Genomic DNA, 26,238 nt, shown 5'->3' with positions numbered 1-26,238 from the left:
CTCTTCATACAGAGATGTTTAAAAATACAAATCAGGCCCTGACCGGTTTGGCTCATTGGATAGAGCGTCGGCCTGCGGACTGGAAGGTCCCGGGTTCGATTCCGGTCAAGGGCATGTACCTTAGTTGCAGGCACATCCCCAGTAGGGGGTGTGCAGAAGACAGCTGATCGATGTTTCTCTCTCATTGATGTTTCTGACTCTCTATCCCTCTCCCTTCCTCTCTGTGAAAAATCAATAAAATATATTTTTTAAAAAATACAAATCAGATCATGCCACACCTCTGCTTAAAACCCTCTAAAAAGCTTCAGAACACACTAGAATTAAACCTGAATACCTCATTCTGGATTCAAAAGCCAGACATGTTCTGGCCCTTGTTCACTCCCTGGCCTCCTCTCTTACCACTCACCTTCTCACCAGCCTGTGATCCACACACACGCTTGTTTCTGCCTGGCAGCCTTTGCACTTGGCTTTCCTCCACCTGGAATCCTCATCCCCGATTTTCCCAAGGCTGGTTCCTTCTTGCCACTTAGTTTTCAGTTGAAATGCCATTTCTCCAGAGAGACCATCCACAATCCACACTCCTAAAGTAGCCACACAGTCATCTGTTGCATTAACTTATTTTAATTTCCAACATAATACTTACTACTAGCTGATGCTTTTCATTGGTGATTTCCTTGTTTGCCTCTTCCCTCTAAAATGTATGCTCCATGAAGGCAAGAACCTTGTCTGTCTTGTCACTGTGATCCCTAGGGCCTAGAAGAGTGGCTGGCCCAGAGCAGATGTTTGGTAACTATTGGATTTAGCAGGTGGCAACAGCAGCCCCAGCCAGCCAGCCTTCCAACAGGACCACAGCATCAATAGGTGGTTGGCTGGTACAGAGCGGAAGCTTCAGGAGGGCCTCAGAGGTCCCTGCTTGTGCTAGGGGCTCAGCCCTGGTGTGTGGGCCTGCTCCTGGAGGCTGCTTCACAGAGGCCAGGTTTGTACAGCCTTCTTCCCACTCCTACCCTTTGTATGAAATCAGCAACACAGATGTGCGGTCATGAGCACAAAGTCACTACTGTGCTTGGACAAGGATGGCCGGCTGTAGCTCACCCCACCTCCACACCCATCAGGCCACTGACTTGGGTTATATTACATTTGACTTTTCATCTTATGTGGAGACTCAGAAATGTAGGCAAAGTTCTGGGATTACAAATTCCAGGTGCTTGTTTTAATGATTTTTTTAAAATAAAAAGTTTACATTTTTTAAGAGAAGTTTGGAAATGGGTTTTTAGGGCCCAACCCAATAAAGAAGAAACGTTTGATGAGGATTTTTCAAAAGATCGATGTTATTAATAGATTGAAAAACAAAACAAAACACTGAGGTGAAAAGTGAGTTCAACTATAATGAAATAGTCTTCATTTTCTTCAAAAATATTTGTTAACTGCTCTCTGCCTCCATACCTGTGTTCTAAAATCTATTCCTCACAAAGCTGTCTTAAAAATACAAATAAAAAAATATTTGTTAACCATTTTTTAGTACTTTGGTATAGAGAACTGTATGTACAGTTAGTTTTTTACAAAGGAACAAAACACTATGGTTGTGTGTAGTCAGCCCATTCATTAGGGAAATGGCAGCTTGTTTGATAGAAACCATTTTTATTTACTGTCATGAGATTTTTGCCTATGGATTTAAAGTTTTAAAAATTCAATAACGTTGAAAATTCAAGTTCCTGTGGGAGAAAATGATGGTGGGGCCCTGCTGTGCTGACCAAAGGTGAGATGATTCTGAGATACAGAAACTGGTATCTGTGTAGCTGCTTCTGGCAGTGGGGTGACCATTCAGAGGTGAGACCGCCCTCAGTGGTGCTGCTCCTGTGCTCGGAGCTGAGTCCGTCTCTGACCTTGGGGAGTGGGGAAGGAAGGCGCGCCTAACAGGCTGGTCCGCACTGTGTCCCACCTGAACCTCAGACACCCATAGTGGGAAGCCCACTGTGGAAATAGGACGCTTGGCAGTCCTGACTCAGGGTGTGTGAGATTTCCTTTTCATGAAGGTAGATGATTCTGACCTGAATGCTCCAGGCCCATGTGTAAAGGCACAGCTGGTGCTGGACCCTGCGCTGTGGACTTGCTACAGGTGGGAGTTGGTCACAAGGAAGGCGTCAATAGGCCTATATTATTATGTCTGAGGAAGTGCTTAGTTTTTAGCTCTGTATTTCTAATTCTTTCTGCTTTAAGTATTTTTAAAATGATCAATTCTTAGAATTCAAGCTCCTGAGATCAAACTTAGGCCACACAGGCTGGAGGAGAAGGCTGTGGAGACACGGAGTCCTGCCAGGTCTCAGGTGTGGGGATGGTGCCGAACGGGCTCTCCCTCCCTCCCTTCCTCCTTCCTTTCTCTGCCTGTTCAGAGCCTAAACCCAGGGTGCAGAGGGCTTCCTTAAGGAGGGCTGGGCTGGAGGAAGCTGATGTTTCAGACAAGGCAGCCCCTTCTGTGGCCTCCTTTCCCTCACAGTGCGATTGAGGAGGAGTGAGAACAGGAAAGTCAGGTGAGTCTCACCTGAGCTGACTGAGGTCCAGCTCAGCCAGCCCTTGACGTATCCAAGACATCTGCCCACAGCCGTGGAGCAAGAGGCGGGTGAGACCCAAAGCCATTCCCAGTCCACATCCACAATGCTGGGAAAGAAAACCAAGTTCCATTTACCAAAACATCTGTATTATCTATAAAAATTGAACTCTAGCAAGTCACTGCTACTAGAGACAGCGACACCCAACTAGGCTGGCTGCAGAAGCAGACGGCTCAGCCCCCCAGCCCACAGGCGAAACATGGTGCTGGGTGCCATGTGGGCAGACTCATTTGTAAGGCCTCAAAAACCTGGACACTTTGGAACGTAGCAATCGGATGAAGGATTTTGGAAACATCTCCCGGGACTCCTGGGCTGTGTACTTGAAATAGTTCTGGGGGTGGGCCAGCACATCAAACAGCGCCTTGATCAGTTTCTTATCCTAAAAAGAACAGGACTTTTGTTACTGGGCCAAACTATTTAAACATGCTGACATTTCGCCAATGGAACTATAATGACCCAGTGTTAGGCTGAGTAGCTGAAAAACACTTTGTGAAAATGGTTTCCTCCGATTTTTATCGTTTCACCCAGTTTTTAGTTTTCCTAATTATCTACAAAAAGCATGAATTGCTTTTATAAAGGAAAATGTAATATTTAAAAAAAACTTCTTTTCCTTTTCTAAACTGGATGAGATATAAAATTGGAATTTGGGGAATTTTTATTGGGTTAGTAATATGGCAAGTGTTTATTGATAATTACTTATAAATATCTAAGATTTGGTGAATTTCACCCTTGAAGGATCAAGAGCCAAGGATCCTCAACTATTTGGAGAATCAACATGAAAGCATAATTTGCTGCTGGCTTGGCTTTATGATAAGCAAGGTTCCTACTGCTCCTCCACCACACATCTCCAAATCAAAAAATACAACTACACTCGACAACACTAACGAATGCTTCCTGAATTTGTTTTAAAAAAAACAAAACAAAAAACGAAGTCCAGTGGAAATATAAAAATAAGCTCAGCCCAGAGCAGGCTCCCTGTCTGAAAGGCAGCCACATGGAGCAAGAAGAAAGCTCCCTCCGCAGGTGCCTGGGGCCCTGGGGTGGGGGCCGAGTCCGCCTTACATACAGACTCACCTTAAGTATTTCCTGATGATTCTCAGATGCGTAGAGCCTGCCATCTCGAACTATGTCTTCAATGAGTTCCTGGTAATCCTCTGTTGGAATAAAGGACATGTGTTGCATTGTATGGTTTCGTTATTTCCAAACTCACTCTGTCGTTCATTTTTCTATAAGGTTCTGAGAAATGCCCCTTCTGCAGCTGCAATAGGAACAATGGCCACTCAGATACTGAGAAAGCAATTAGAAGAGAGTGTCCTCAGACTCCTCCACCACCTCCTCTCATCTACCGGCATCTGCACCCTCTTTCCTATTCCCTCTCCCCTCAGATAAACCCTCTGTGCATCCATCAAGGCCCATCCTTCACTTTGCTCACTTTCCATCTTCTCTCACCGAATCAAGGGCATTGTCCCATAATTCTTCCCTTTCTTCCCTAGATGATAACATTTCCTCTCTCTACTGGTCTTTTCCATCAGCCTGCACACATGCTGTTAGGTCTCCGATTAAAAAAAAAAGTCCCTCTCTTGACCTCATTTCTTCCTCCAGCATCCATCCTACATCTCTGTTCCTCTATAGCAAAACTCCTTGAAAGAATTGCCAGAAGAATCTTTCTGATTCTTCTCCTTTCTTTCCCTCCCAAACCCAATCCACTCAACTTTGCCCCCCACCCACCACTCCCTGAAAACCACTTGTTGAAATCACCAGTGACCTTTATGTTGCTAAAACCCAAAGGTCAACTCTCAGTCCTCATCTTCTTTGATGCATCAGATGCATCAGTAGCATTTGACCTGGCCAGTCACCCCTCCCCCTGATCCGCTTCTTCACTCAGCTTCCAGGACACCACGCTCATTGGTTTTCCTCTTACCCGACTGGTGTCTGTCTGAGGCTTTCCTTCCTTCTCTTCCTGACCTTTCAATGTAGGGAGTCCGAGGACTCAGTGCTTGGATGTCATCTCTTCTCTGTCTATATTCACTCCCTGGTGAGCTCACTCAGGCTTGTGGCTCTTCTCTCCCTCTCTACTTTTCTCCTTTCTCCCTTCCTCATCTTCTCTCTCTGACCTTGAATTATGTAGAACAATCAGGCTTCTTTGCTATCTAGCACAACTCTTCTCTCCTTTTTTTTTTTTTTTTTTGCTTGGGGTTGGGATGGGGAGAATTTGGCTGGTTGGAGAGGGAAGGATGCTATGTTCATTTTCTCGTTGATAATTTTGGGTCCTGACATACACATTAAATGCAGAGCATACAACATGAACCTTCTCCAAATGTAACCCTCCTTCAAACTCCAGTCTGTTCCCTACAGTCACAATTCAAATCAAGCATATGCAAAACACAATCCTTTTCAAATCCCAGGCCAAAGAAATTGCCTCTTTATATGCATATCATGTGCAACAAAACCAAACATCATTGGAACCATGTGGGAGGAGTTCTTGAAGAAGTTTCTCCTAGTAAAGTGATGGTAAATGGAAATAGTATAATTATCATAGTTATTAATTTAACATAAGTACAGTATCACTTGTACTCTATCTTCTTGGTCTTTTATTTCAGTAAATATCAAATATGAGTAAGGGCTATGGACGAAAAAGAGGCCACATACTAAATCTGACCAACTCAGGGGACTTACAAACTCAGAGACTTAAAGTAACCACATAGAATGGTCTGAACATGAAAATTCCTCACTAAAAGCGAGTCATGGCCGGTAGTGACATCCTAGGCCTGTAGCTTCCTGGACAAAGGTCAATTGTTACCTTAAGCAAGCCTGTCTATTGTCTTTTTGCATCTACGAAAGCAATGGATGAGTAATCCCCTTTTCCCAGACCCCTCAGGGTGCACCAGACCACGAGACCACAACCCCTCATTGCTATCTTTTCCCCTCATACCATCTTTATGTGCTGTGAATGTTATTAACTGTACCCAGCAACGTAAAAGAAGTATTTGTCTCTCTGTTTTACTCTTTATCCAATCTCAAGATATTTCCCCGGCTTTGCTTTCTCTCACCCCTAAATTTACCACCAATGGATTTCATGTAATCTCCCTTTACATCTCATCCTTTACTTGGAATGTATAAAGTAAGCTGCAAAACTGCCATTCCCCAGAGCATTTTTTCAATCCATTGATATTTTGCTTCCTGGCAATCGTCATCAGTTTGGCACAAATGAACTCATCAACATTCTCTATAGGTCTGGGCTTTTCTTATGTCGAAGGGCGCATGTTGTCTCCTCAGTTGCTCTAACTGTCCTGAGAAAAGCAGTCAGGTGTAGGTAAAAACTCGGGCCCTGGAGTCCCAAAGACCTCTGCAACTTTGTGCTGCTATGACCTTGTGATGGCTACTCAAATCTCCCAGTCCTAGTGCCCTCAATTGTAAAATCAGCACAGAATCGTGTCTACTCCATGGGCGACTGTGAGGAATGTGCTGTGCCAAGGGCATTTGGCGCGTGCCTGGCGCCCAGTGATGCTCAATCCATGTCAGTGATGATGACAGTCTCCTCTGTCCTCCCAAGGTCAGTGGGAGCGTCTGTAGGAAGTAGCCTCACCAGCCCATCTGTTCTTCTATGTTTGGAAACCAGATATCAAACTTGCTGTAATATATGTTTTTAAAGAAGCGATTAAGTAGGCTCTCAGTGAAGACCTAACAGGCTTCTCTACATGGCCAAAGCAGCTGTTTTCAACTGTTTTCTGCTCTGGCATTGCAAGACACATGCTCCTGGGCCTAATCAGGGTTGTGTGAAATTTCACCTGGTTCTTTATCTAAATTTTAAAAAATCAAGGTAGTGTCCTGACCAGTGTACTCAGTGGTTAGAGCATCAGCCCCCAAAGCACTGAAGGATCATGTGTTCCGAGTCCCAGTCAAGGGCACATACCTGAGTTGCAGGTTTGATCCCCAACTCTGGTCAAGTGCATTCAGGAGGCAACCAATTGATGTGTCTCTCTCATATCAGTGTTTCTCTCTCTCTCTCTCTCTCTCTCTCTCTCTCTCTCTCTCTCTCTCTCTCTCTCTTTCTCAAGTATCTTCAGGTGAGAGTTAACAAAAGAACCCAAAAAGTCAAGATGGTTTCTTCTATCCTAAAGGCAGAGTTGAAAATGGCCAGACTAAAGTATATGAGCCTTGGTGACACTTATTCTGGCGTCTCTGTGTCCTTTTTGGCTCCTTCCTGACTCCATAGAGGGGAGGTGGTCAGCTGGCTGCTTTCAGGTAGATGAGGCACTTGTTTCTCTCAGCAGAGCCACTTGGGAGGCACCTGTGACCACCTAGGAGTCTGAGACTAAGAGCCCTTATCTTGGGTTTGACATGGCTTCAGGCATAGGGAAGATAATCCTACCTTTTGGAACATGTTAGAAAAAAACTATGTGAGGTGTTTTTAGGAAATCCATACAATATTGTCTTTCCAAAAGGCCTACTTTTGGCACCTGTCTAACCACCTTCAATGGCCCCCTATAAGATTACATCCACCCTTCTGAGTTTGGCAAAGTCCCTCACACCTAACCCCACTCCCTTCTAATCTCATCTCTCACAGCTAAGCCCCAGGCACCTTACCAACTGGCCAAATTATCGGTTCCCCACATGCAAGTACTCCATCCTCTGGCCTATGTCATTCCCTCTTCTTGAATGTTCCCTCCCATTTATTTTTAAAGAAACTTACATGTTCTTTCAAGACCCAAATCTCTTGAAATTTTGCTCTATTCTTTTCAAAACCCATGCTGCCCCTTTTTCTATCCTGACACAGAGTTTCGTACATGCCTCATTAGCATCTATTACATATATATTCTAACCATGTTGTCTCCAGCACTTAGTCCAATACCTGGCACAGTGCATGCTCATTAAATATTGGTTGGATGGATGAATGAATAAGTTCACAAATGAACAGATGACTCTTCCCCCACTAGATTACGAGGTTCTCCAGGACACGGTCCATCCTGCATTCCTAGTAAATGTTTGTCAACCAAGTCTCAGAACTGACTGGGGCCCTAGGGCACACATAGGCCACCCCTTTATTTAACAAGAAGAAAATGAAACCAGGAAAGCCATCTGATTTGCCCAAAATCACACAGTCAGTGGCAGAGACAGGGCCAGAAGTTGCACTTCCTGCTTCCCTCTCAGTAGTTTTATTTTATTAAATAAAATCCACAATAATAACACACTAATATTTATTGAGCATTTACTATGTGGTGGGCACCGCACCAAATTCATTATAGATTATACTATTGGGCTCTTACCTTAAGTTTAATGATTACCATCACTACCACATGAAGAAAATGATGCTTAGCCTGGAAGGTATGGCTCAGTGGTTGAGCATCAACCTATGAACCAGGAAGTCAAGGTCAATTCCTGGTCAGGGCACATGCTTGGGTTGCAGGCAAGAGGCAGCCAATCAATGATTCTCTCTCATCATTGATGTTTCTCTCTCTCTCTCACTCTCTCTCTTCTTCTCTGAAATCAATTATATATATATATTTGAAAGTTCTATAATCCCTGTTTAGTGTGGTAAAGGCAGAGATCCAGAATGGCTTGTCTAGAGCCATCCAATGAATTAGAAAATCTCTACTAGAACGTGTATCTTATTACTCCAAATTATATGTTTAGATTGAAGCTGGGGAAATCATTAATGTCTTACGAATTAAATATGTTGTGTATGGGAAAACTAATTTCTTCAAAAACTGCTTAATTTCAAAGACAGTGACTATGATTATCTTATAAATAAATATTTTAAAATTTTGATTCAGTGAAAAGTATAAGACTGAGCACAGGCAATAACCTTGTCCAAGCAATTTGGTCTCAGTGCTGAGTGAACTGGAGGAATAAACCAAACATTAGGTGTCTTTATTCTTTTCTAGCCTAAGCAGAATGGCCCGCCTTTGTAATCTTTAAAAAATTGTGCTGGTCTATGAGTCTCTGCCTGTAAGAGAACGGAAATCTTATGAATTAGGTTTTCTCGATCCCGAACTGCAGAAGGAAATACATGCTCATTTTTATTTCTTTTCTAAAACGTCTTTGTGTCTCCGAGTGGCTGTTTAAAATTTGGCACCTGTGAGTCAGCAATGTCCTTTCTCTTTATCCTGCCCGGGCTTCTGAGCATGTGTGCGTGTCTGCGAGCCACCAGCTGGCCCAGGAGCTGGTTCTGTTCAAAGCAGACGACCTGAGTTTCACAGCACTTACCATCGTACGTCACGTACGGGACCTGGAACCCTCTGGCACTGTTTCCCTCGTTGGACTTGAACTGAATCCACAGCTTCTTTGACCTGGAGGTGAAGGCGATGGGGCGCTCATAGGTCTGGCAAGTCTCATAAGTCGTCACGGAATTAGACGAAGCTGCGGAGGGAAGTTGGAGGGGGTGGAATTCAAGTTCATCACCGAGCAGGCAGACAATGGACACTCCTCTTTTCAAAGGTTCACACCATAAAACAAGTTGTGCTCCAGAGCTCTTCGGGCCCAGCTGAGCCATCCTAAGGGCCAAAGACCTGGAAATCGAGTGCACACATCTGGTGGTGTGGGCCCCCAGGGGAGGCAGCTGGAAGGCCATGGCCAGGCACCAGCAGCAGCCCAGGTCGCAGCACTCTGTGCAGGACTGAGGAGGGGCCCTTGATCCCTGCCCTGATCTGGTGATTATCACCACCATTTACTGGGGGCTTCCCGGGACCAGGCAGTGGCTACGCCCTCTATAACTTTATCCCATGAAACCTCTGAAAATCTTGGGAAGTTCATACATTGTAACCTGACCAGGGTCCCACAACCAGAATGTGGAAAAGTCAGGAATCAAACCAGCACTTGACTTCAGCCACTGTAACCACCACTAAGAATAGCAAATACTTACACAGTGGCTCCATATGTCAGTGTTTTTCTGACTGCTTTATGAATATGAACTGATTTATTCCCTCACAATAACCCTATGAGGTAGCAACTATTATCCTCATTTGTTAAACTGAGACATAGAAAATACAGAATGTATATCCAAGACCAGAGACCTCCTAGAGGTGGACCTGGGGTCCAGATCCAGGCCGCCTGGCTGCAGAGCCCACTCAGTACACTGCCTCTGAGCTGTGTTAATGGCAGTGTCCCTGTGGACACTGGGTCATGTGTCAGGATGGGGGTGGGTCCCTCCTGGCTGGACTGCCCTTTGCCTCCGTCAGTCCCCACGAGATGAGTTGCTTCACTGACTCTCTGTGTCCTTGCAGAAGAGGGTCCCAGAGACACAGAGGGGAAGACTGACCTGCAGGAACCCCACTTCTTCTGGGGGTCAGCAAGAGGCCTCAGTGTGGGGGTTTTGTTGAAATTCTGTTTCTTGGAAAACTCTAAAAACTCCTGTCCCATCTCTGTTCTAAGGCGAAGGTGACATTCTCAGCCCGGCTCACACTGAAAGCTGGGAGCATGCCCTGAGGCTGCCCAGCGGCTGCGGAAGGGGAGAGGGCAGAGGGGAGGGACGCACAGGTCTTCCGCATCACCAGGTAGTCTCCGCAGTCGTCCTCTATGGGCAGGAAGATCTCGGGGACCACGATCAAGATGCGGCGCTTGGGGGGTGGGTTGATGGTCCATGTACACTCGGTGTTGGCTGGGTAATTGCCTGGGTAGTTCGGGGACTCAATGTACCCGGTGAAATCCCCCAGCTCCCCTCCACATCTTCTGTCTGGAAGAGGAAATAGGATGAGTCAGGAAGGCACAGCCCAGCCTTCGCTCTGGAACAGCACCTGCAGCTCGGTGAAGAGAGCCATCAAGGCCCGGGGCCTGGAAAGGACACCATCCCAGGATGAGTCTGTCCCTTAGTGCCCAGGACCCCGCTGGGAGCCCAACTACACCAACACCCCACGCAGAGCCACCCTCCAGAGCTCCGGGCACGGCTCTCTCACTAACTTGAAAGTGCTCAAGGTCAGGGGCAGGCATTCATCAAACAAAAGGGCAGCTTTAGGGCTCATATGTGTTGTTCACCACGTGCAAGTGCCAAGGGAACCATGACACAGAACTCCCAGGTCTGTCAACACAGGGAGAACAGAGCGAGCGGCTCAGCAGAGAGCTGACCCTTCCCTAGAGGTCTCTGACGAAGACATGACAGCCGTTTCTTTCTCCTTTCCCTCCGGTTAAGGCCACGTTTTATTTTTAAGTGGGAAAGAGAATTCCAATTAGCTATCGGTCGGTATGGGGCAGGCTGAATACTCACCTCTGGCACCAAAGGCAAGAAGCATACAGACTTGGTGCGCGCACGCGCGCGCGCGCGCACACACACACACACACACACCGCCCCCAGGTGGACAGGCACTTGCCCTGGGTAATCAGGACTACATGCCTTAGAGAGAGACCTACTTTTACACTGGGTTATGTTTGTGGAGCCATCAAAGTCAGTTGTAGTATTTCCTGGACAAGAAACACAATTGTTTTTTCCAAATTCGGGCTGATATGTCCCCGCCGGGCAGCGAATACATCGGTGAGTGGTGGTGTTGTAGAAATGTCCAGGTGAACACTGAACTGTGGGGGCGGGGAGAGTGGAGAGAATGAAAAACAAACAAGAAAAAAGACTATTTTCATCCAGTGCAACATAAATGGTTTCACAGTTAGTGTAATATTTTTTTTATCCCAAAGGAAGTACTGCTTTCTTACTAAGCTGGGGCTAATCAACACTCAATTCCCTAAATAGCCAGCTTGGGTGGGACTTGTGACTCCTGTCGCTGAGAAAAATGCAAAGGGAGCAAAGTAGGGGTGTCTCCTCAGAGTTTATGGTCCATGCAGAGCCCGGCAGAGACAGGCACGTGTGTGAGTGCTGAGGGTGCAGAACTGACACTGGGTGTGGAGTTGGGTTCCTGCAAGAGGCAGCAGCAGTGGGGCTCGGGGGGAGTGGGGTGCAACTCTAGGTAAATGGGGTGCTGAGATATTGGAAGGCTGGGAGGAAGGAGCCGAGGAACCCATGTACACCTGCTCATCTCTCCCTGCTTGTCCGTATAGTCAGCCCTGTCTGAAGGGGCCCAGGTGGCTGGGGGGGGACTGTGTCTAGGGGGTTCCCATGCTCCCTGCACATCTGCGGGGGTGAATGGAGCAGTACCCTCCCCGGGCCACTGGGGCATCACACAGGGCACCTCTGGGCTGGGCTTGATTGGAGCTTTATCAGACTCCCATTGTTCTCAAAGGGGAAAAGGCAAGCCAGGTCCTCACCTCTGGTTTCACAGTCCTGGAAGGAAGTGGCTCCCAAGTGCTTGGTGGGGAGGCCTCCCCCACAAGAGAAGCAAGAAGTACGGCCGGCTTCAGGCTGGAATGTGCCTGGGGCACAGAGCTGGCAGGGTGCAAAGCCATCCGCAGAATATTCGCCAGGTTGGCACAGACCTGGGGGACCAATGACCCTGGGTGAGCAAGGGCCCGGGTCAGACCCTTTCCCATCTCTCTGCAATGAGATCAGACCTTAGGCAGGCCTGCCGGTGCTGACCTCAGCCCCCACCTCAGTGAGGAGCCCATCCTGCCCTGCTGCTGAACCCGAGCAGGTAGCCTGTGAGTGCCTGACGTTTACACTCAGGGCTACACAGCACAGAGCAAAGATGGAGACCAAGGAGCCCAGTGCCAAGTGCTTCCAAAGGATGGAGCAGGCTGGGTGTGCTTCAGGCTTAGGACTGCGTGGAGCTCAGGCCCCGGCCATGCAGGAGCCCAGAGAGAGTGTTCTCTCAAGTCAGTGTGCTTATTCGACTCAGAACAACACCCTCACCCAGCCCATTACACCCCAGTGACAGTTTCACCAATTATATTTCCTAAATCATATCTCCTTACCCTGAGGTGTGTCCTGTTTTCCCAAAACCCAAGCAACCTCGTCCACAGTGACAGAGGGACCCAGTGGTCTTTACTTGAAGCACCTTACTTTATTATTTTTAATTTATGACAAGAAGCACTGTCATAAACAAAAGGATTCCTAAAAGTATATGTTCCTTAAGAAATAGCTTGTCATGGGCATGATGCAATAAAAATCTGTTGTCTCTTGTATTCCTAACCATTAATTTTCATGGTTGTCTTTCTACCCATGAGTTATAGATACGATGGCATTTAACAAACAGACCCCCAAAGGAGGATCTGGAGTCTGTCAGACCTAGTGTCTGATTCCAAATCCTCTACTTCTTGTCTGTGTGACCTTGAATGAGTCACTTTAACCTCCTAAAGCTGTCGTAGTGATACAACCATATGGAAATTCATGTAATACACTTAGCATGATGCCTGGCACGGGTAAATATTCAATAAATGTTAGCAATTAATATTATTACTACTAATGTGCTTATTGCTATAAATATGTCTTAATAAGGTCACATACGAGTGTGAACAGATGCCCCAAGGTGCCTCTCTATCAGCTTTGCAGTCAGTTCTAGAGTTTCTTAACAGGTCAAAGTTATGGGAAGAGTAACCCTCAACCCGAGGACCTGATTTTTAAACCAAAAAAGGAGCTGCTGTTGAGTTTGGAGTCGTTCAGGTGGGAACTAAGCTGGTTCTGGGAGTTGCTGGGAGGAGAGGCAGGGGCTGCGGGATCCCTACCAATCGCCATGTCAGATCACACCTTCCATTTGAGCCCAGTGCCAGTACCACTGGTCTTTCTTCCATTTAATGAAGAGGAAGATGTTTACTAATAAAATAAACAGGAAAGAAGCCCATGAAACCTAAGTGAGCTTGGCTCCAGGAAACATTTTATAAGAGATGATTAAAAACTCTTCATAGAAATTTTTAAAAAATAACCAGATGGGTACTTTTAAAAAAAATCAATACACTACAAATTTGAGAGCAAAGCTGGAAAAAGAATGAGAACTACTGCCCTAGCTGGTTTGGCTCAGTGGATAGAGCGTCAGCCTGCAGACTGAAGGGTCCCAGGTTCAATTCCGGTCAAGGGCACATGCCCAGGTTGTGGGCTCATGCAGGAGGCAGCCGATCAGTGATTTTCTCTCATCATTGATGTTTCTATCTCTCCCTTCCTCTCTGAAATCAATACAAATACATTTTTTTTTAAAAAAGAATGAGAACTACTTTCTCTATTTTAGCACTTTCAATAGTCCCTACCACTCGGCGATCACTGAGGTCTGCGGGTATATTTACGTGAATGAAGCATGCAATTGCAATGTTTACACCTTTTTTTTTCTGCCAAGGTATCCTATCAGATCTTCATTTGTTTATTCAGCGGAGCATCTCCCAGACTGTGTCAGGCAATGGAAAGCCAATAAGGAACTCAACATGGCCCAGCTGCAGAAGTCCAGGTGCTGTGTGCACTGTCCCTACTGAAGTGCACCTCACCTTCTGTCTGAACAATGACACTGGAGACTGGAGGAGTAAGAAGGGGCAGGCGAATCCTTACCTCCACACTCAGACACATTCCAAGCGTCTGGGGTCTTCAGGGTCCCGGGATTGTCTGGTCTTGGGCATGGCTCACATGTGACCTGTCCTTCCTCATTTTGGAAGGTTCCATTCGGACATAAAATGCAGCGTTCTTGTGATCCATCATAATAAGTCCCAGCCCTGCAACTGACTAGCCAAAGGGGGAAATAGCCTGGTCAGTGAGGGGACAGAGGCCAAGAAAGGACAATGTGAATGCTGGAGATGAAGGAAAACAGATGGCATTGACCACAAACTCCCCTATACGGACCCCTGAGTACAGAATGTGCAGCACCTCTGGGTTCTCTGTGCACACCCCCTCCGTCACGATCCCTGTCACCCACTGTCAGAGGCATTCGCAAGTCCTCTCTCCCCATGAGCTCCAGGGCGGGGATCACAGTGGCCCTAATTATCTTTGAGCACAAGCACTTGCCAATTCTCCCTACTTCACAGGGCTGCCACTAGAAGAATGATAAAGTTGAGAATCATTCACTGAACATAGGCATAGTAATGGGAGAGCAGAGAAGAAGGTGCTTTTACTTCTGACTGGTGCCATCCTAGAAGGCTCCCTGGAGGAGGCCACATTTGTGTTGGGCCTTGAAGGATGAGTAGGATCTCCCCCCAGGTAGGAAAAGGAACAGGTTTTAAAGATTCGAGCAGGACATAGGAGAAGAGAGGGAAGAAAGAAAGGTTGGGAATAGGTTGGAAAAGTCCTTGAGTGCCAGGCATTTATTTGGATTTGATTCTGCAGGTAAAGCAGCCATGGAAAGGAGAGGAATACAACCAGAAGCTCTGTTCTGGAAAGCTCACGCTCTGGTGGCTGTGGGGCATGATCTCAAGGGCTTACAGATAACTCCTTGGAAGAGCACAGATCATATTTATAATACAATTGGTATGTTACAAAGAGCAAACCCTTATCAATATCTCCTGGAAGAATAAACTACAAGGAAATTAATAAACTATGCTTTTGATTATAGTTTTGGTGATGTTAGTTAAATGTGGATTTATATCTTATTTTAGGATATGAATGTAAAGTGAATACACTACATTGAGTTTCCTAGTATAATACTCAAACACCATCATCATAACCATTAAAATAACCTTCCTAGTGACTAGATTTGTTCAGTATTTACAACCTACTAGACACCATGCCCGAAGCTCCACGTCCATTATCGCACTTCTTCCTAAAAACAACGGCAAGGAGCTAGGTGCTATTGTGAGCTCCATTTTACAGAAACAGAGACTGGGGACCTTAAATAATTTGGCCAAGTTCCCACAGCTAGTCCGTGAAATGCACCGAAGGGGAGACCAAGAGCTTTGAGTTTAAGGGAGAAAAGGGTTACTTAACAAAAATGCAGACTGAATAACAATTCAAGATGTTGTCAAGGATTCTCTATGGGGCGTTATGGGAAGTTTGACTGGAATAAACACATTCTAATTTATACTTAAGATATCAAGAAACAGAAAACAAAATATCACATGATAAAATTAGCTATTATACCTCTTGAATGTCTGTAAGGGGGAATATCTGTTTTCATTCTCTTACCAATACAATCCGCATATATACTTTTAGGGTTAAACATGACACAGTTCTTTATTACAGCAATAAAAATGTCTTTTCATTCTTCACTCCATAATTTAAAAAAAAAATGAGGCTTTTAAAAAATCATACTAAGCCAAAAGAAGCCACATTTCAAATATTATTTTTACACTTAAATGTAATCAATCAATAAGGTCTACTCTAAAGGCTAAGTCTTAATACTTTTTTTATATTGTTTGGATTTTCTTTTACAATAGTCACATATCATTTAATTTTACGAATTTTTAAAAAATATTAAAAGTGAACCAAAGTTTTGCTTTCTTGGCAAGCAACAGTATAATGAGCATGCTGCACAGCTCTGTGGCAGGCCGAGCCTGTCACTCCAGACTTATTCTCCAAATGCAGCCCTACTGGATAATGGTTTCCATAATGACTCTTGTTTCAGCTCATCTCCCCTGAAAAGCTGGGTTGAATTATGCAGTAAGAATGGGTGACTTTTTATTCTGTGTCCCACCTGACTACCCGAATGGCCACAGCAGGCCAGTAAAGGGGAGCATAATCCCTTCACACCTCTCACAAGACAACTGTCATAAAGATGGGCAGAAGGTAAATAAAACCTAGGCTGCCTGGAACCCCTGGAGCCCAAGCCATTTCCTGTTGGAAACAGTTGTTTCCACAGCACTCACTCACCTAAGGGGAAAGTGCCCCTCTGATGGCAATGACTGCCACAGCCCCATCAATTATCACTGCCAGTCAGTCAGCACGGTCTGTTCCATCCTACAGCCTCTGGCAGAAAGTGGATCCCCTCCAGGGGCGGACAGCAGTGGCCCCCGCTCTCACTGAGAAGAGGGGCTCCTGCTGCTCTGGGTGTCCAGCTCTCCTTAGAACTATTTAACCCCTCTCCCCTCCCCAAAGCCTTTTCACGCTTACAATCTGAGAAACCTCACAATAGCCCACATCTGTTGCAATTTCTCAACTGAGCAGAGGACTGAGGAATGCCCCTTGGGTTGCCCTGCGGAAAGAGGGCACCAGTTCTTTTCTCTCCCAGTGAAAGGCCTGCTTCCCATAAACAAACTCACACTGTCACTCACAGCTTCCATTTTCCTCCCAGCGAGAAAGACCTACAGAAATAACTCATGCCAAGCACCTTCCACATTCACTTGTTTCTTTTCACAAGGTAAAGATGAGCTCAGCACTAAAAAGTGATTCCGAAATGCCATGAAGAGACGCCCGAAACAGCTCTTTGCAAATGTGCTGAAGGTCTGCCTGAAGAGACCTCACGCACATGTTCCAGTCGGTTCTCTTCCCCTCCATCAGCCAGCTTGTTTGGCTGCCCCAGACAAAGGAGTCAATTGCCCCCAGAACACTTCGAGATCGCAGCAAAGCTTTTGTGTGTCTTCAGTGACCATTAAAATCCCATCCCCAATCCCCACACAGCTGTTTTCTCCCTGTCTTCAAAAGAAAAACACAAGCAAGCTTTTCTGATGCAAAAGGGAGAGACCAGCGGGACCAGGATTAATGGCGACAAAGAGGCCTGAAGGCTTGCCCTCTTTTCAGCACTACCGCCTGTGAGGGTTGCAGGCTATGGGCAAACACTATGGTGTCTCTGTGGCTAAGACGGTGAACCTAATAAAAGAGGTCAGTCTCTAGCATCTGACTGTTTTCTGAAGCATCACGCCTTGACTTCTGAAGGAAGCCACAAGCAGCCCAAGGGGATTCCCAGGGTGACCGGGGCTGTGCTTTGTCACAGCTGGGGCCAGGCTGCTTGGCTTTTAAATGAGACTCTCAGGATAACAGGAGCAACCCCTTGGGGCTTGATTTGTCATGTCTGTCCAGGTTTCTGGTGTGTGCTCAGGTTTGCAATTTGAAAACATTCTTAAAGTTGGGGCAGAGACATGAGCCCAGCTTGACGCCTGCTTTCCTGGCTGGGTCTCCCAGTGCATGCTATGTTCTCTTCGTGCCTAATTAACTGGGGCTGAGGTTTCACTTCCTGCAGAGTGCCTCTTTTGCCCTCAACGTAAATATTTCCCCAAAGATTTGCCCTTTGTCCTCTTTTTTCTTAACATTGAAAACTACCCTTGGGATTTCATTTGTTGCTGCTCTGAAAATTCATTTACTCTTTCATTCAATTAAATAGTTACTGAGCACCCATGCCTTTATAGGCAATTAATATTTGACAAAGGAGGCAAGAACATACAATAGGGTAAAGATAGTCTATTCAATCAAGGGTGTTGGAAATATTGGACAGATACTTGCAAAAAAAATGAAACTAGACCATACAAAAGAATAAACTCAAAATGGATTAAAGACTTAAAAGTTAGACTCAAAACCATAAAAATCCTAGAAGAAAATATAGGCAGTAAAATCTCAGACATTTCTCACAGCAGTATTTTTTTCTGATACATCTCCTCGGGCAAGGGAAACAAAAGAAAAAATAAACAAATAAGACTACATCAAACTAAAAGGTCTTTGCACAGCAAAGGAAACCATCAACAAAATGAAAAGACAACCCACTGTGTGGGAGATACATGTTTGCTGATACACCTGATAAGGGGTTCACATCTAACATTTAGAAAGAACCTGTAAAACTCAACACCAAAACAAACAAACAACCCAATTAAAAAAGAGGCAAAGGACCTGAATAGACACTTCTCCAAAGAGGACATACAAGTGGCCACTGGACATATGAAAAAATGTTCAGCGTCACTAATCATCAGAGAGATGCACATCAAAACCACGATGAGATATCGCCTCACACCTGTCAGAATAGCTATCACAAATAAATCAACAAATGACAAGTGCTGGTGAGGATGTGGTGAAAGGAACGCCTGTGCACTATATTGTGGTGATGCAGATTGGTGCAGCCACGGTGGAAAGCAGTACGGAGTGACCTCAAAATTAAAAAAGGAACTGCTTTATGACCCAGCAATTCCACTTCTTGGAATTTATTTGAAGAAATCTGAGACACTAATTTGAAAAAATATATGCACCCCTATGTTCATTGCAGTGTTATTTACAATAGCCAAGATTTGAAAGCAACCCAAGTGTCCATTAGCAGACGAGTGAATAAAAAAGCTGTGATACATTTATGCAATGGAATACTTCTCGGCCATAAAAAAGAAGGAAATTTTACTGTTTGCGACCCCATGGATAGACCTGGGGAACATTATGTTAAGTGAAATAAGCCAGTCTGAGAAAGACAGGTACAAGCAAAATAGAGACAGGTTCACAAATAGAGAGCAGGCCTGCTTGACAGCTGTCGGGGGTGGAGGTAGGAGGAAGCTGGGTGGGGGCGGTGGAGGAATTGAGCATAAAAAGGGAAAAAAAGAGAAAAAATTTATGGACATGGATAACAGTGTGGCAATTGCCGGGAGGAGGGAGAGTGGGGGTGGTTAGGAGAGTATAGGGAGATAAATTGCAGCGGATGGAAACTTGACTCAGGATGGTAAACACACAATACAGTGCACAGAGGATGTGTTGTAGAATTGTACACCTGAAACCTGTATAATTTTGTTAACCTGTGTCATCCCAATAAATTCAATAACAAGGAAAAAAACACTTCCTGAGCAATGAGTATGTGCAGGGCCCTGCTCTAGGAGCTGGAGATGCAGCAGAGAAGACAGACATGGCCCTGCCCTAAAGGGCTCTCATTCTAGTGAAGAATACAGACAATAAATGAGCAAACAAATAAGTAAGTAGTAGAATACTTACTAGTGGTAAGTGTGATAAAGAGAATAATAATAATAAAAAAAACGGGTAAGAGGGGAAGACAAAGAGTGGTGGGGGTGAATTTGTGTGTGCCATTGTAAAAAAGTAGCCAGGAAAGGCCTCTCTGAGCAGAGACCAGAAGAAAATAGACTTGCAAAGGCCTTGCCTAGTAGCAGAAAGGCCAATGTAGCAGTAACACAGTGAAGGGGGCAGGGTGGTGGTAGGAGATTAATTTTAAAAAGCAAGAGAGGGCCGTATCACATAGGTTCGTGAAAATCATGGTAAAGGCATCGGAAGTTTAAGTGTGTTGGCAGTTTGGATGGGGGAGTGACACGATCTGACATGTTTTTAAAAGATCTTCTGGCTGCTGCTTAGAGAAAGACTAAAGGAGTGAGTCAGTACAATTTATTTTCTATGCCGGTTCTCTAAGTTTTGACCTTTCACTATCAGGTACCCCAGGGCTTAGTCCTCTATCTTCCTCCTCTATCCTCACACTCTCCTAGGAGACCTGATCCAGTGCCATAGCTTTCAATGCCACCACCTGCTGGTGACTCCAGAATTCCCTCTCCGGCTCTGGCCTGTTTTGAGTGAGGGATTTCTCTATTCCAGAACATTTTTTTTTTATCATGCACACACGCAGTAAAATATTCTGTGAGGAGAACAATTCAGAGCCTGTCGCAGACCGGGAGGAGACGGTGGTTTGGAACCCAGAGGTAATCATGGACGAAAGTAGTTAGATTCAGGATATAATCTGAAGGCGGAGCTGAGGGATTTGCTAATGGGTTGGATGGAGAGCATGACAAATTGAGAGGTCGAGAGGTTTTCAACTTGAGCAACTGGGTAAATAGAAGTGCCATTTACCGAGATGAAACAGGCTTTATTTGGGAGAGAGGGAGGGGGATACAATATTTTGTTTAGATACATTGAGCTTGAGATGCTTGTTTGCCATGCAGCGTTGATATTAAAAAGGCCTGGGTTGTACAGCTGATCTCCAAGGTAGAATATTACAACTCAGGAGTTTCAGGATGATCCACTGGTTGTGTGCAAAACACGTCCACATCTATGGATATTAATTTTTGCCTCAAAAATAAGAAAGAAAGGTTTTCCCAACCAGTGTAGCTCAGCAGTTGAGTGTCGACCCAGGAACCAAGAGGTCACCAATTCAATTCCCAGTCAGGGCACATGCCTGGGATGCGGGTTCAATACCCAGTGTGGGGTGGACAGGAGGCAGCCAATCAATGATTCTCTCTCTCATCATTGATGTTTCTGTCTTTCTCTCCCTCTCCTTCCTTTCTGATATCAATAAAAATATTTTTTTAAAAAAAAAGAAAAAAAGGTTCACTGGGTTAGTAAATGGTATAAGATTGGCCCTCAGTCAGTACACATCTCCATGAGTCAGAGACACAGGAAGACACATGGTCTTCAAGAACAAAGAGGCATTCCACACTCTGGGGATGGGAGGTACTGACTCACTTCTTTTCAACATAGTGAGAAAAATCACAGTGTAACTATGCTGATTGGATAGATTTCCAGACTGTATTATCTAGTTTCAACCAAACTGTCACAAAATAAAAGGCACAAAATAAAAGTGATTCCTGTAGAAACCTGGGGGAAGGTAGCACCCATGATGTAAGCACGGTGAACGACAGGGAGGGGCCAGGCTGGCACAGCTTTCCTCCTAGTGCTCATTCTTCTTTTTTAAATCCTCACCTGGGGTTATGTATTGTTGTTTTTAATTGATTTTAGGGGGCGGGGGGAGGGAGAGAGAGAGAGAGGGAGAGGGAGAGGGAGAGAGAGAGAGAGAGAGAGAGAGAGAGAGAGAGAGAGAGAGAGAGAGAGACGCGTCACTGGGAGAGAGAAACATTGTTCTGTTGTCTCCCATATGCACCCTAACCAGGGATTGAATCCACAACCTAGGTATGTGCCCTGAATGGGAATCGAATCTGCAGCCTTTCGGTGGATAGGATGATACTCCAACCAACTGAGCCACACCGGCCAGGGCCTAGTAGTCATTCTTTGTCAAACTACATCATGGTACAGAAACAGTAATGATTTAATCAGATCTGACAAAAGTTGAGCCAAAATACTAGCAATTAACAAAAAGACTGCTTTGAAAAATGGAGTTATGACCACTACTGTTAACAATGAACCTTGCCAAACTGTAAATACGCTACCTTAAGACGCTAGCCAGCTATTGAAAAATTGTATTTACTTAATGTGTATTTCATACTTCTGTCTTTATAATGGACATAACAAATTGGCCAACAGTATCGTGTAATGTCTAAACAAGTAAACATTCATAAATTTAAAAATATTTTACTGCGTGTGTGCGTGATAAAAAAAAAAAATGTTCTGGAATAGAGAAATCCCTAACTCAAAACAGGCCAGAGCCGGAGAGGGAATTCTGGAGTCATCAGCAGGTGGTGGCATTGAAAGCTATGGCACTGGATCAGGTCTCCTAGGAGAGTGTGAGGACAGAGGAGGGAGATAGAGGACTAAGCCCTGGGGTACCTGATAGTGAAAGGCCAAAACTTAGAGAACCGGCGTAGAAAATAAAAAAGGGGGCAGCCAGTGAGGCAGGGGGAGAACCAGACATGTGTCTGAAACCCATGAGAAGAAAGTATTTCCAGAAGGGAATGATTGGCGGTATCTGAGTGAGTGTTGGCAACTGGATTTGGTAATGTGAAGGTTGTTAGAAATCTTGGAAAAAGCCATTTTAGTGGTGGGGTTGGAAATGAAAACCAGATTGGCTACAGTTAAGGAAAATATTGGAGGAGAGGAAGCAAAGACAGTGAGTTTAGACTTTTTCAAGGAGTTTTGCTCAACCCGGGATTAAAGAATCAGAGAGAAGCATGAAGTCAAATGAAGGTGTTTGTTTTCTAAGACAGGAGATAGGTTTGTGTGCTGTTGGAAATGATCGAGTGGAAAAGGAGAATTCAGAGATCAGGGTGGTGGTATGTGGCGGTTCAGTGGGACAATAGCCGGAGCAACATTCTCGAGAAGGTGAGAGAGAATGGGCTCCAGACCCAAGCGGAGGTAGGAGCCTTAGGTAGGAGCATGGGCTGTTCTTTGATTTTAACAAAAGGCAAGTCAGAACATGTGTAGACAGACGCAGAAGGGTTGGTCTGGACATGGAGAGAGGAAATTGTTTCCCTAGACTCCCATTCCATCTGGAAGTCTTGTTACAACTTAAATTCAACTCGCCTAAAGGGAATGCTTCTCTTTCCTTCCCTGCCCAGTCCTTCCTACCCCTCTGGCTTTACTCTTTTTATAAATGCATCTCTACCCTCCCCGTCACCAAGACTCCCACAGTTGGAGTCCAAACACAGTTATCATCCCAGACTTCTCCTTCCCCGCTCCATCGGGAGCTGCAGCTTCCTACAGGTGTGTCCCCTTTGTCCACCCCTACTCTTCATCCCTATGGCACCAGTGTCCTGTGATCCTCACCATCCCTTATGCAAGTTACTGCACAAACCTCCCAGCGGTTTCCCTTGCCTTCTGTTCCTCTCTGCCTCAGCTCTGTTACACCATCGCATTCACCTTTCCAACGTGCTTCTTCGATTGCTTCTCTCTCAGGCCCAGAGACCTCTTTGACTTGACTCCCTGCACTTCTCTCAGTGTCTTCAACTCAAAACTCAGTCTGTAGCTTCCTTTTCAATATCTGAGTTCGTTCTTTCTCATGCCCTCTCAAGAGCCCATTTTTTTCTGCTTTTCCTATAAATCTTTTCTGATTATTTCTTCCCCAGTGATCACATTCATCTATCTATTCAATCAACCCACAGGCTTTGTTTCAGTGCCTCCTGCATATGAAACAGGGCTGGGTGAGATGAGTGACATATGGGAAGTAAGTGCCAGGATCAGAGGCCAAGTCAGAAATCTCTGAGTTCACCCCAATACTTTTCTCTTCTTTGCCCCCAAGTCAATAATATATCACCAAATGCTGCTTATAGTTCCTTCTAAATATTTCTCTAACCCATTGCTTCTTTTCTACTCCATCTACGGCCTTCATGTTCTCAATATTTCTTATCAGAAGCATTCGAAAGTTCCCAAAATGGTTTTTCAGACTCCAGTCCTGACCCCCAATCCAGCCAGAGAAATTTTTCTAGAATACAGATATGATCTGGATGCTCCCTGGCTAAATCCTCTACTGGCACCTTGCCACCTAGAGAGACAGTCAAGGCTCCTTATTGACATACTAGAGGCCTGGTGCACGAAATTAGTGCACGGGCGGGGGTTGTCTCTCAGCCCAGCCTGCACCCTCTCGCAATCTGGGACCCCTCGGGGGATGGGATTCCTGCGGATCAGGCCTAAACCCACAGTCAGACATCCCTCTCACAATCCAGGACCGCTGGCTCCTAACCGCTGGCCTGCCTGCCTCCCTGATCACCCCTAACCGCCTCTGCCTGCCTGCCTGATCGCCCCTAACCGCCTCTGCCTCAGCCACCACCGCTGCGGCTTCATCTGGAAGGACGTCTGGAATGCCGTCGGGAAGGTCGTTTGGCTGTCCAGTCTAATTAGCATATTATGCTTTTATTATTATAGATTCATGGTCTCTCATAACTCGCCATGCTTTCCACACCAGCCTCGTTGCCCCCCACATCCTACCCTGCACTCAGGCTTAGTAACACTGAAATGCCAGAACTCCCTGTGCACATCTTCCTGGTTCTCATTCCCTAAGGCTATTCCTCTGCTTCAATACTCCTCTCCACTTACGGGTCCTATGCACATTCTTCAAAACTCAGTTCCAGCTTCCTCTCTTTGGAAATGCTTTTGGGCTCTTCCCTGGGAGGGCTAAGTGTGACCTGAGGGACGGTGTCATATTTATCCAGGCCTCCTCAGCGCCCACCACAGAGCTGGCCCATGGAGGGCTCTCCGTGTGGGTGCAGTCTGAGTGAGATAGTCACCGGGCACAGGCTGATCCAGGAGAGGTGAGTTTTTAAAGGGAGAGAGTTGAGACATAGGCTCTTGAGTCAGATCTGGATTTGAATCCTGGTTCTGCCACGTACTTGCTGGGTGACACTGGGTAAATGGTTCACCTCCTTCTGCCTTTGTTTCTGTATCTGTAAAAAGAGCATGGTCCTCCTTCCCACCTAGGCCGTACCTCAAATATCACCTGTTCTGAGAGCCTTCCCTGAGCACCCTGTGGAGATGACCCCTCACTGCCTCTGGCCCTCTCTGTTTCATTATCTTTATAGCACTTACAACTTCGGAAATCATCTTTCTTCTTTGTATTGTCCTTCCCTCTCTGTTGGATTGCAACCTTCATAAGAGCAGGCCCCTCACCCATTATATTCTCATGCTTTATCCCAAGTTCATAGAGTGGCACAGAATGGTATCGCAATAAGTACTGATTGAATTAATTTTTCCCAACTGCTGCAGAGGAAAGCTACAGTTGTTGAAAGCAGAATTAAACGTTCCTAGTCTCTCACCAGGCACTAAAATACTTCCCCATTTCTCAGTTGCCTGGATTGTGTCTTTTAAAAATCTCAAGTTTTAAGAATACTCAAATAGAAAAATATATAGAGTAGCAAGTATATTTCTTTTTAAAAAAATATTTTTATTGATATTTAGTGAGAAAGGAAGGGAGAAGGAGAGAGAAAGAGAAAGAGAAACATCCATGTGAGTGGAACATCCATCGGTTGCCTCTTGCACTCCCCGCACTGGGGATTAAGCCTGAAATCCTGCCATGTGCCCTGACCCAGATTTGAACCAGCAACCTCTTGGTGCATGGGAGAACACCCCGCCAACTGAACCACACAGGCCAGACCACAAGTATATTTCTTAATTTTTTTATGAAAGGATAAATAGCTCTGAACAAAAAACAGCTAGAAACCCATGTCATCATTAATTCTTCTTTAGCTATTAAGGACTTTATGAATTATTATGGAGCTTAAGGAATTTGTTCTTTGGAGAATATAACTTCTGTCTCTTTTTTCCCATCTTGCTAAAATTGATCACAGATGGTACAAAGGTCACCTGCAGAACAGGCTGTCCCAAAGTCCTTGAATGCCAAATTAATGAGACTTCGCTATGTAAAAATGACTATAAGAAAGTATTTAATTGGTCAGAAGTGACTGTTCTTTGATGTAACTTGGGACTTAAAATTTTATTTTTTAAGTGTTATTAGAAAAAAAATAATTCCATGGAAAAATAGGCAAAAAATATGGATATTTTCAGAACTAGAAATCCAAATGGTCACAGATATATGACAGCATGCTCAGTCTTACAAATAATCAAAGAAAAACAAGCTAAAATGACTTCATCATTTTTGCTTATCAGATCTGCAAAAATGTAAAAGATCAGTTACAACTGACCCATGTTAGCAATGATGTGAGGCAATAAGCACTCAATTACAATGTGAGAGGGATATATATTAGTATGATCTTTTTGGAGAGCAACTTGGCAGTATCTATTAAAGTTTTAAATATGCATTTCCTCTGACCCAGCAATTGTACTTCTACAAGTCTATCCTTCAGAAATATTGGCCATGTGCACAAATAAAGACTATCCATTGCAGCATTGTTTGCAATAAAAAAAATTACAAATAATTAAATATCCACCAATAGGGTGGCAATAGAGGGCTATTTGGTATGGTTAATAAATACTGGCATCTTTAAAAAGGACTAGGAAGCTTTAAAAGAAGTAAGTTAGCCTGGCCGGTGTGGCTCAGTTGGTTGAAGCATCCTCCTGTGCACGAAAGGGTCGTGGGTTCAATTTCCGGTCAAAGCACATACGCAGGTTGCATTCAGTCCCCATTTGGGAAGCATATGAGAGGCAACCAATCAATGTTTCTCTCTCCCTCTCCCTTCCTTTCTCTCTAAAATCAGTAGAAACATATCCTCAGGGAAGGAAGGAAGGAAGGAAGGGAGGGAGGGAGGGAGGGAGGGAGGGAGGGAGGGAGGGAGGAAGGAAGGAAGGAAGGAAGGAAGGAAGGAAGGAAGGAAGGAAGGAAGGAAGGAGTTAGCTCCTCTATTAGCATGGAAAGATATAGTGATCTACTCTAGTTAAAAACAGCACATA

General features: G+C 45.1%; 1 protein-coding gene across 1 annotated transcript in view; it reads right to left on the bottom strand.

The window, feature by feature from the left end:
• Nucleotides 1-1,188: 1,188 nt before the first annotated feature.
• SCUBE2 (signal peptide, CUB domain and EGF like domain containing 2) overlaps nt 1,189-26,238 on the bottom strand; it is a 68,317-nt gene continuing 43,267 nt past the window's right edge. The window contains exons 17-23 of the mRNA XM_070425334.1: nt 13,954-14,124; nt 11,793-11,960; nt 10,950-11,111; nt 10,081-10,278; nt 8,814-8,966; nt 3,681-3,760; nt 1,189-2,985 (exon numbers count right to left, since the gene is read on the bottom strand). Of these exons, the coding sequence (XP_070281435.1) occupies nt 2,833-2,985; nt 3,681-3,760; nt 8,814-8,966; nt 10,081-10,278; nt 10,950-11,111; nt 11,793-11,960; nt 13,954-14,124 (1,085 nt within the window). The 3' untranslated portion in view covers nt 1,189-2,832. The remainder of the gene's footprint in view (nt 2,986-3,680; nt 3,761-8,813; nt 8,967-10,080; nt 10,279-10,949; nt 11,112-11,792; nt 11,961-13,953; nt 14,125-26,238) is intronic.

The sequence above is a fragment of the Myotis yumanensis genome, unplaced genomic scaffold, assembly GCF_028538775.1.
Source record: "Myotis yumanensis isolate MYYU_CA2020_CCGP unplaced genomic scaffold, mMyoYum1.0.hap1 SCAF_10, whole genome shotgun sequence".
Taxonomy (NCBI): domain Eukaryota; kingdom Metazoa; phylum Chordata; class Mammalia; order Chiroptera; family Vespertilionidae; genus Myotis; species Myotis yumanensis.
The sequence above is the reverse complement of the archived record's forward strand: the minus strand, read 5'-3'. Positions and strand labels throughout refer to the sequence as shown.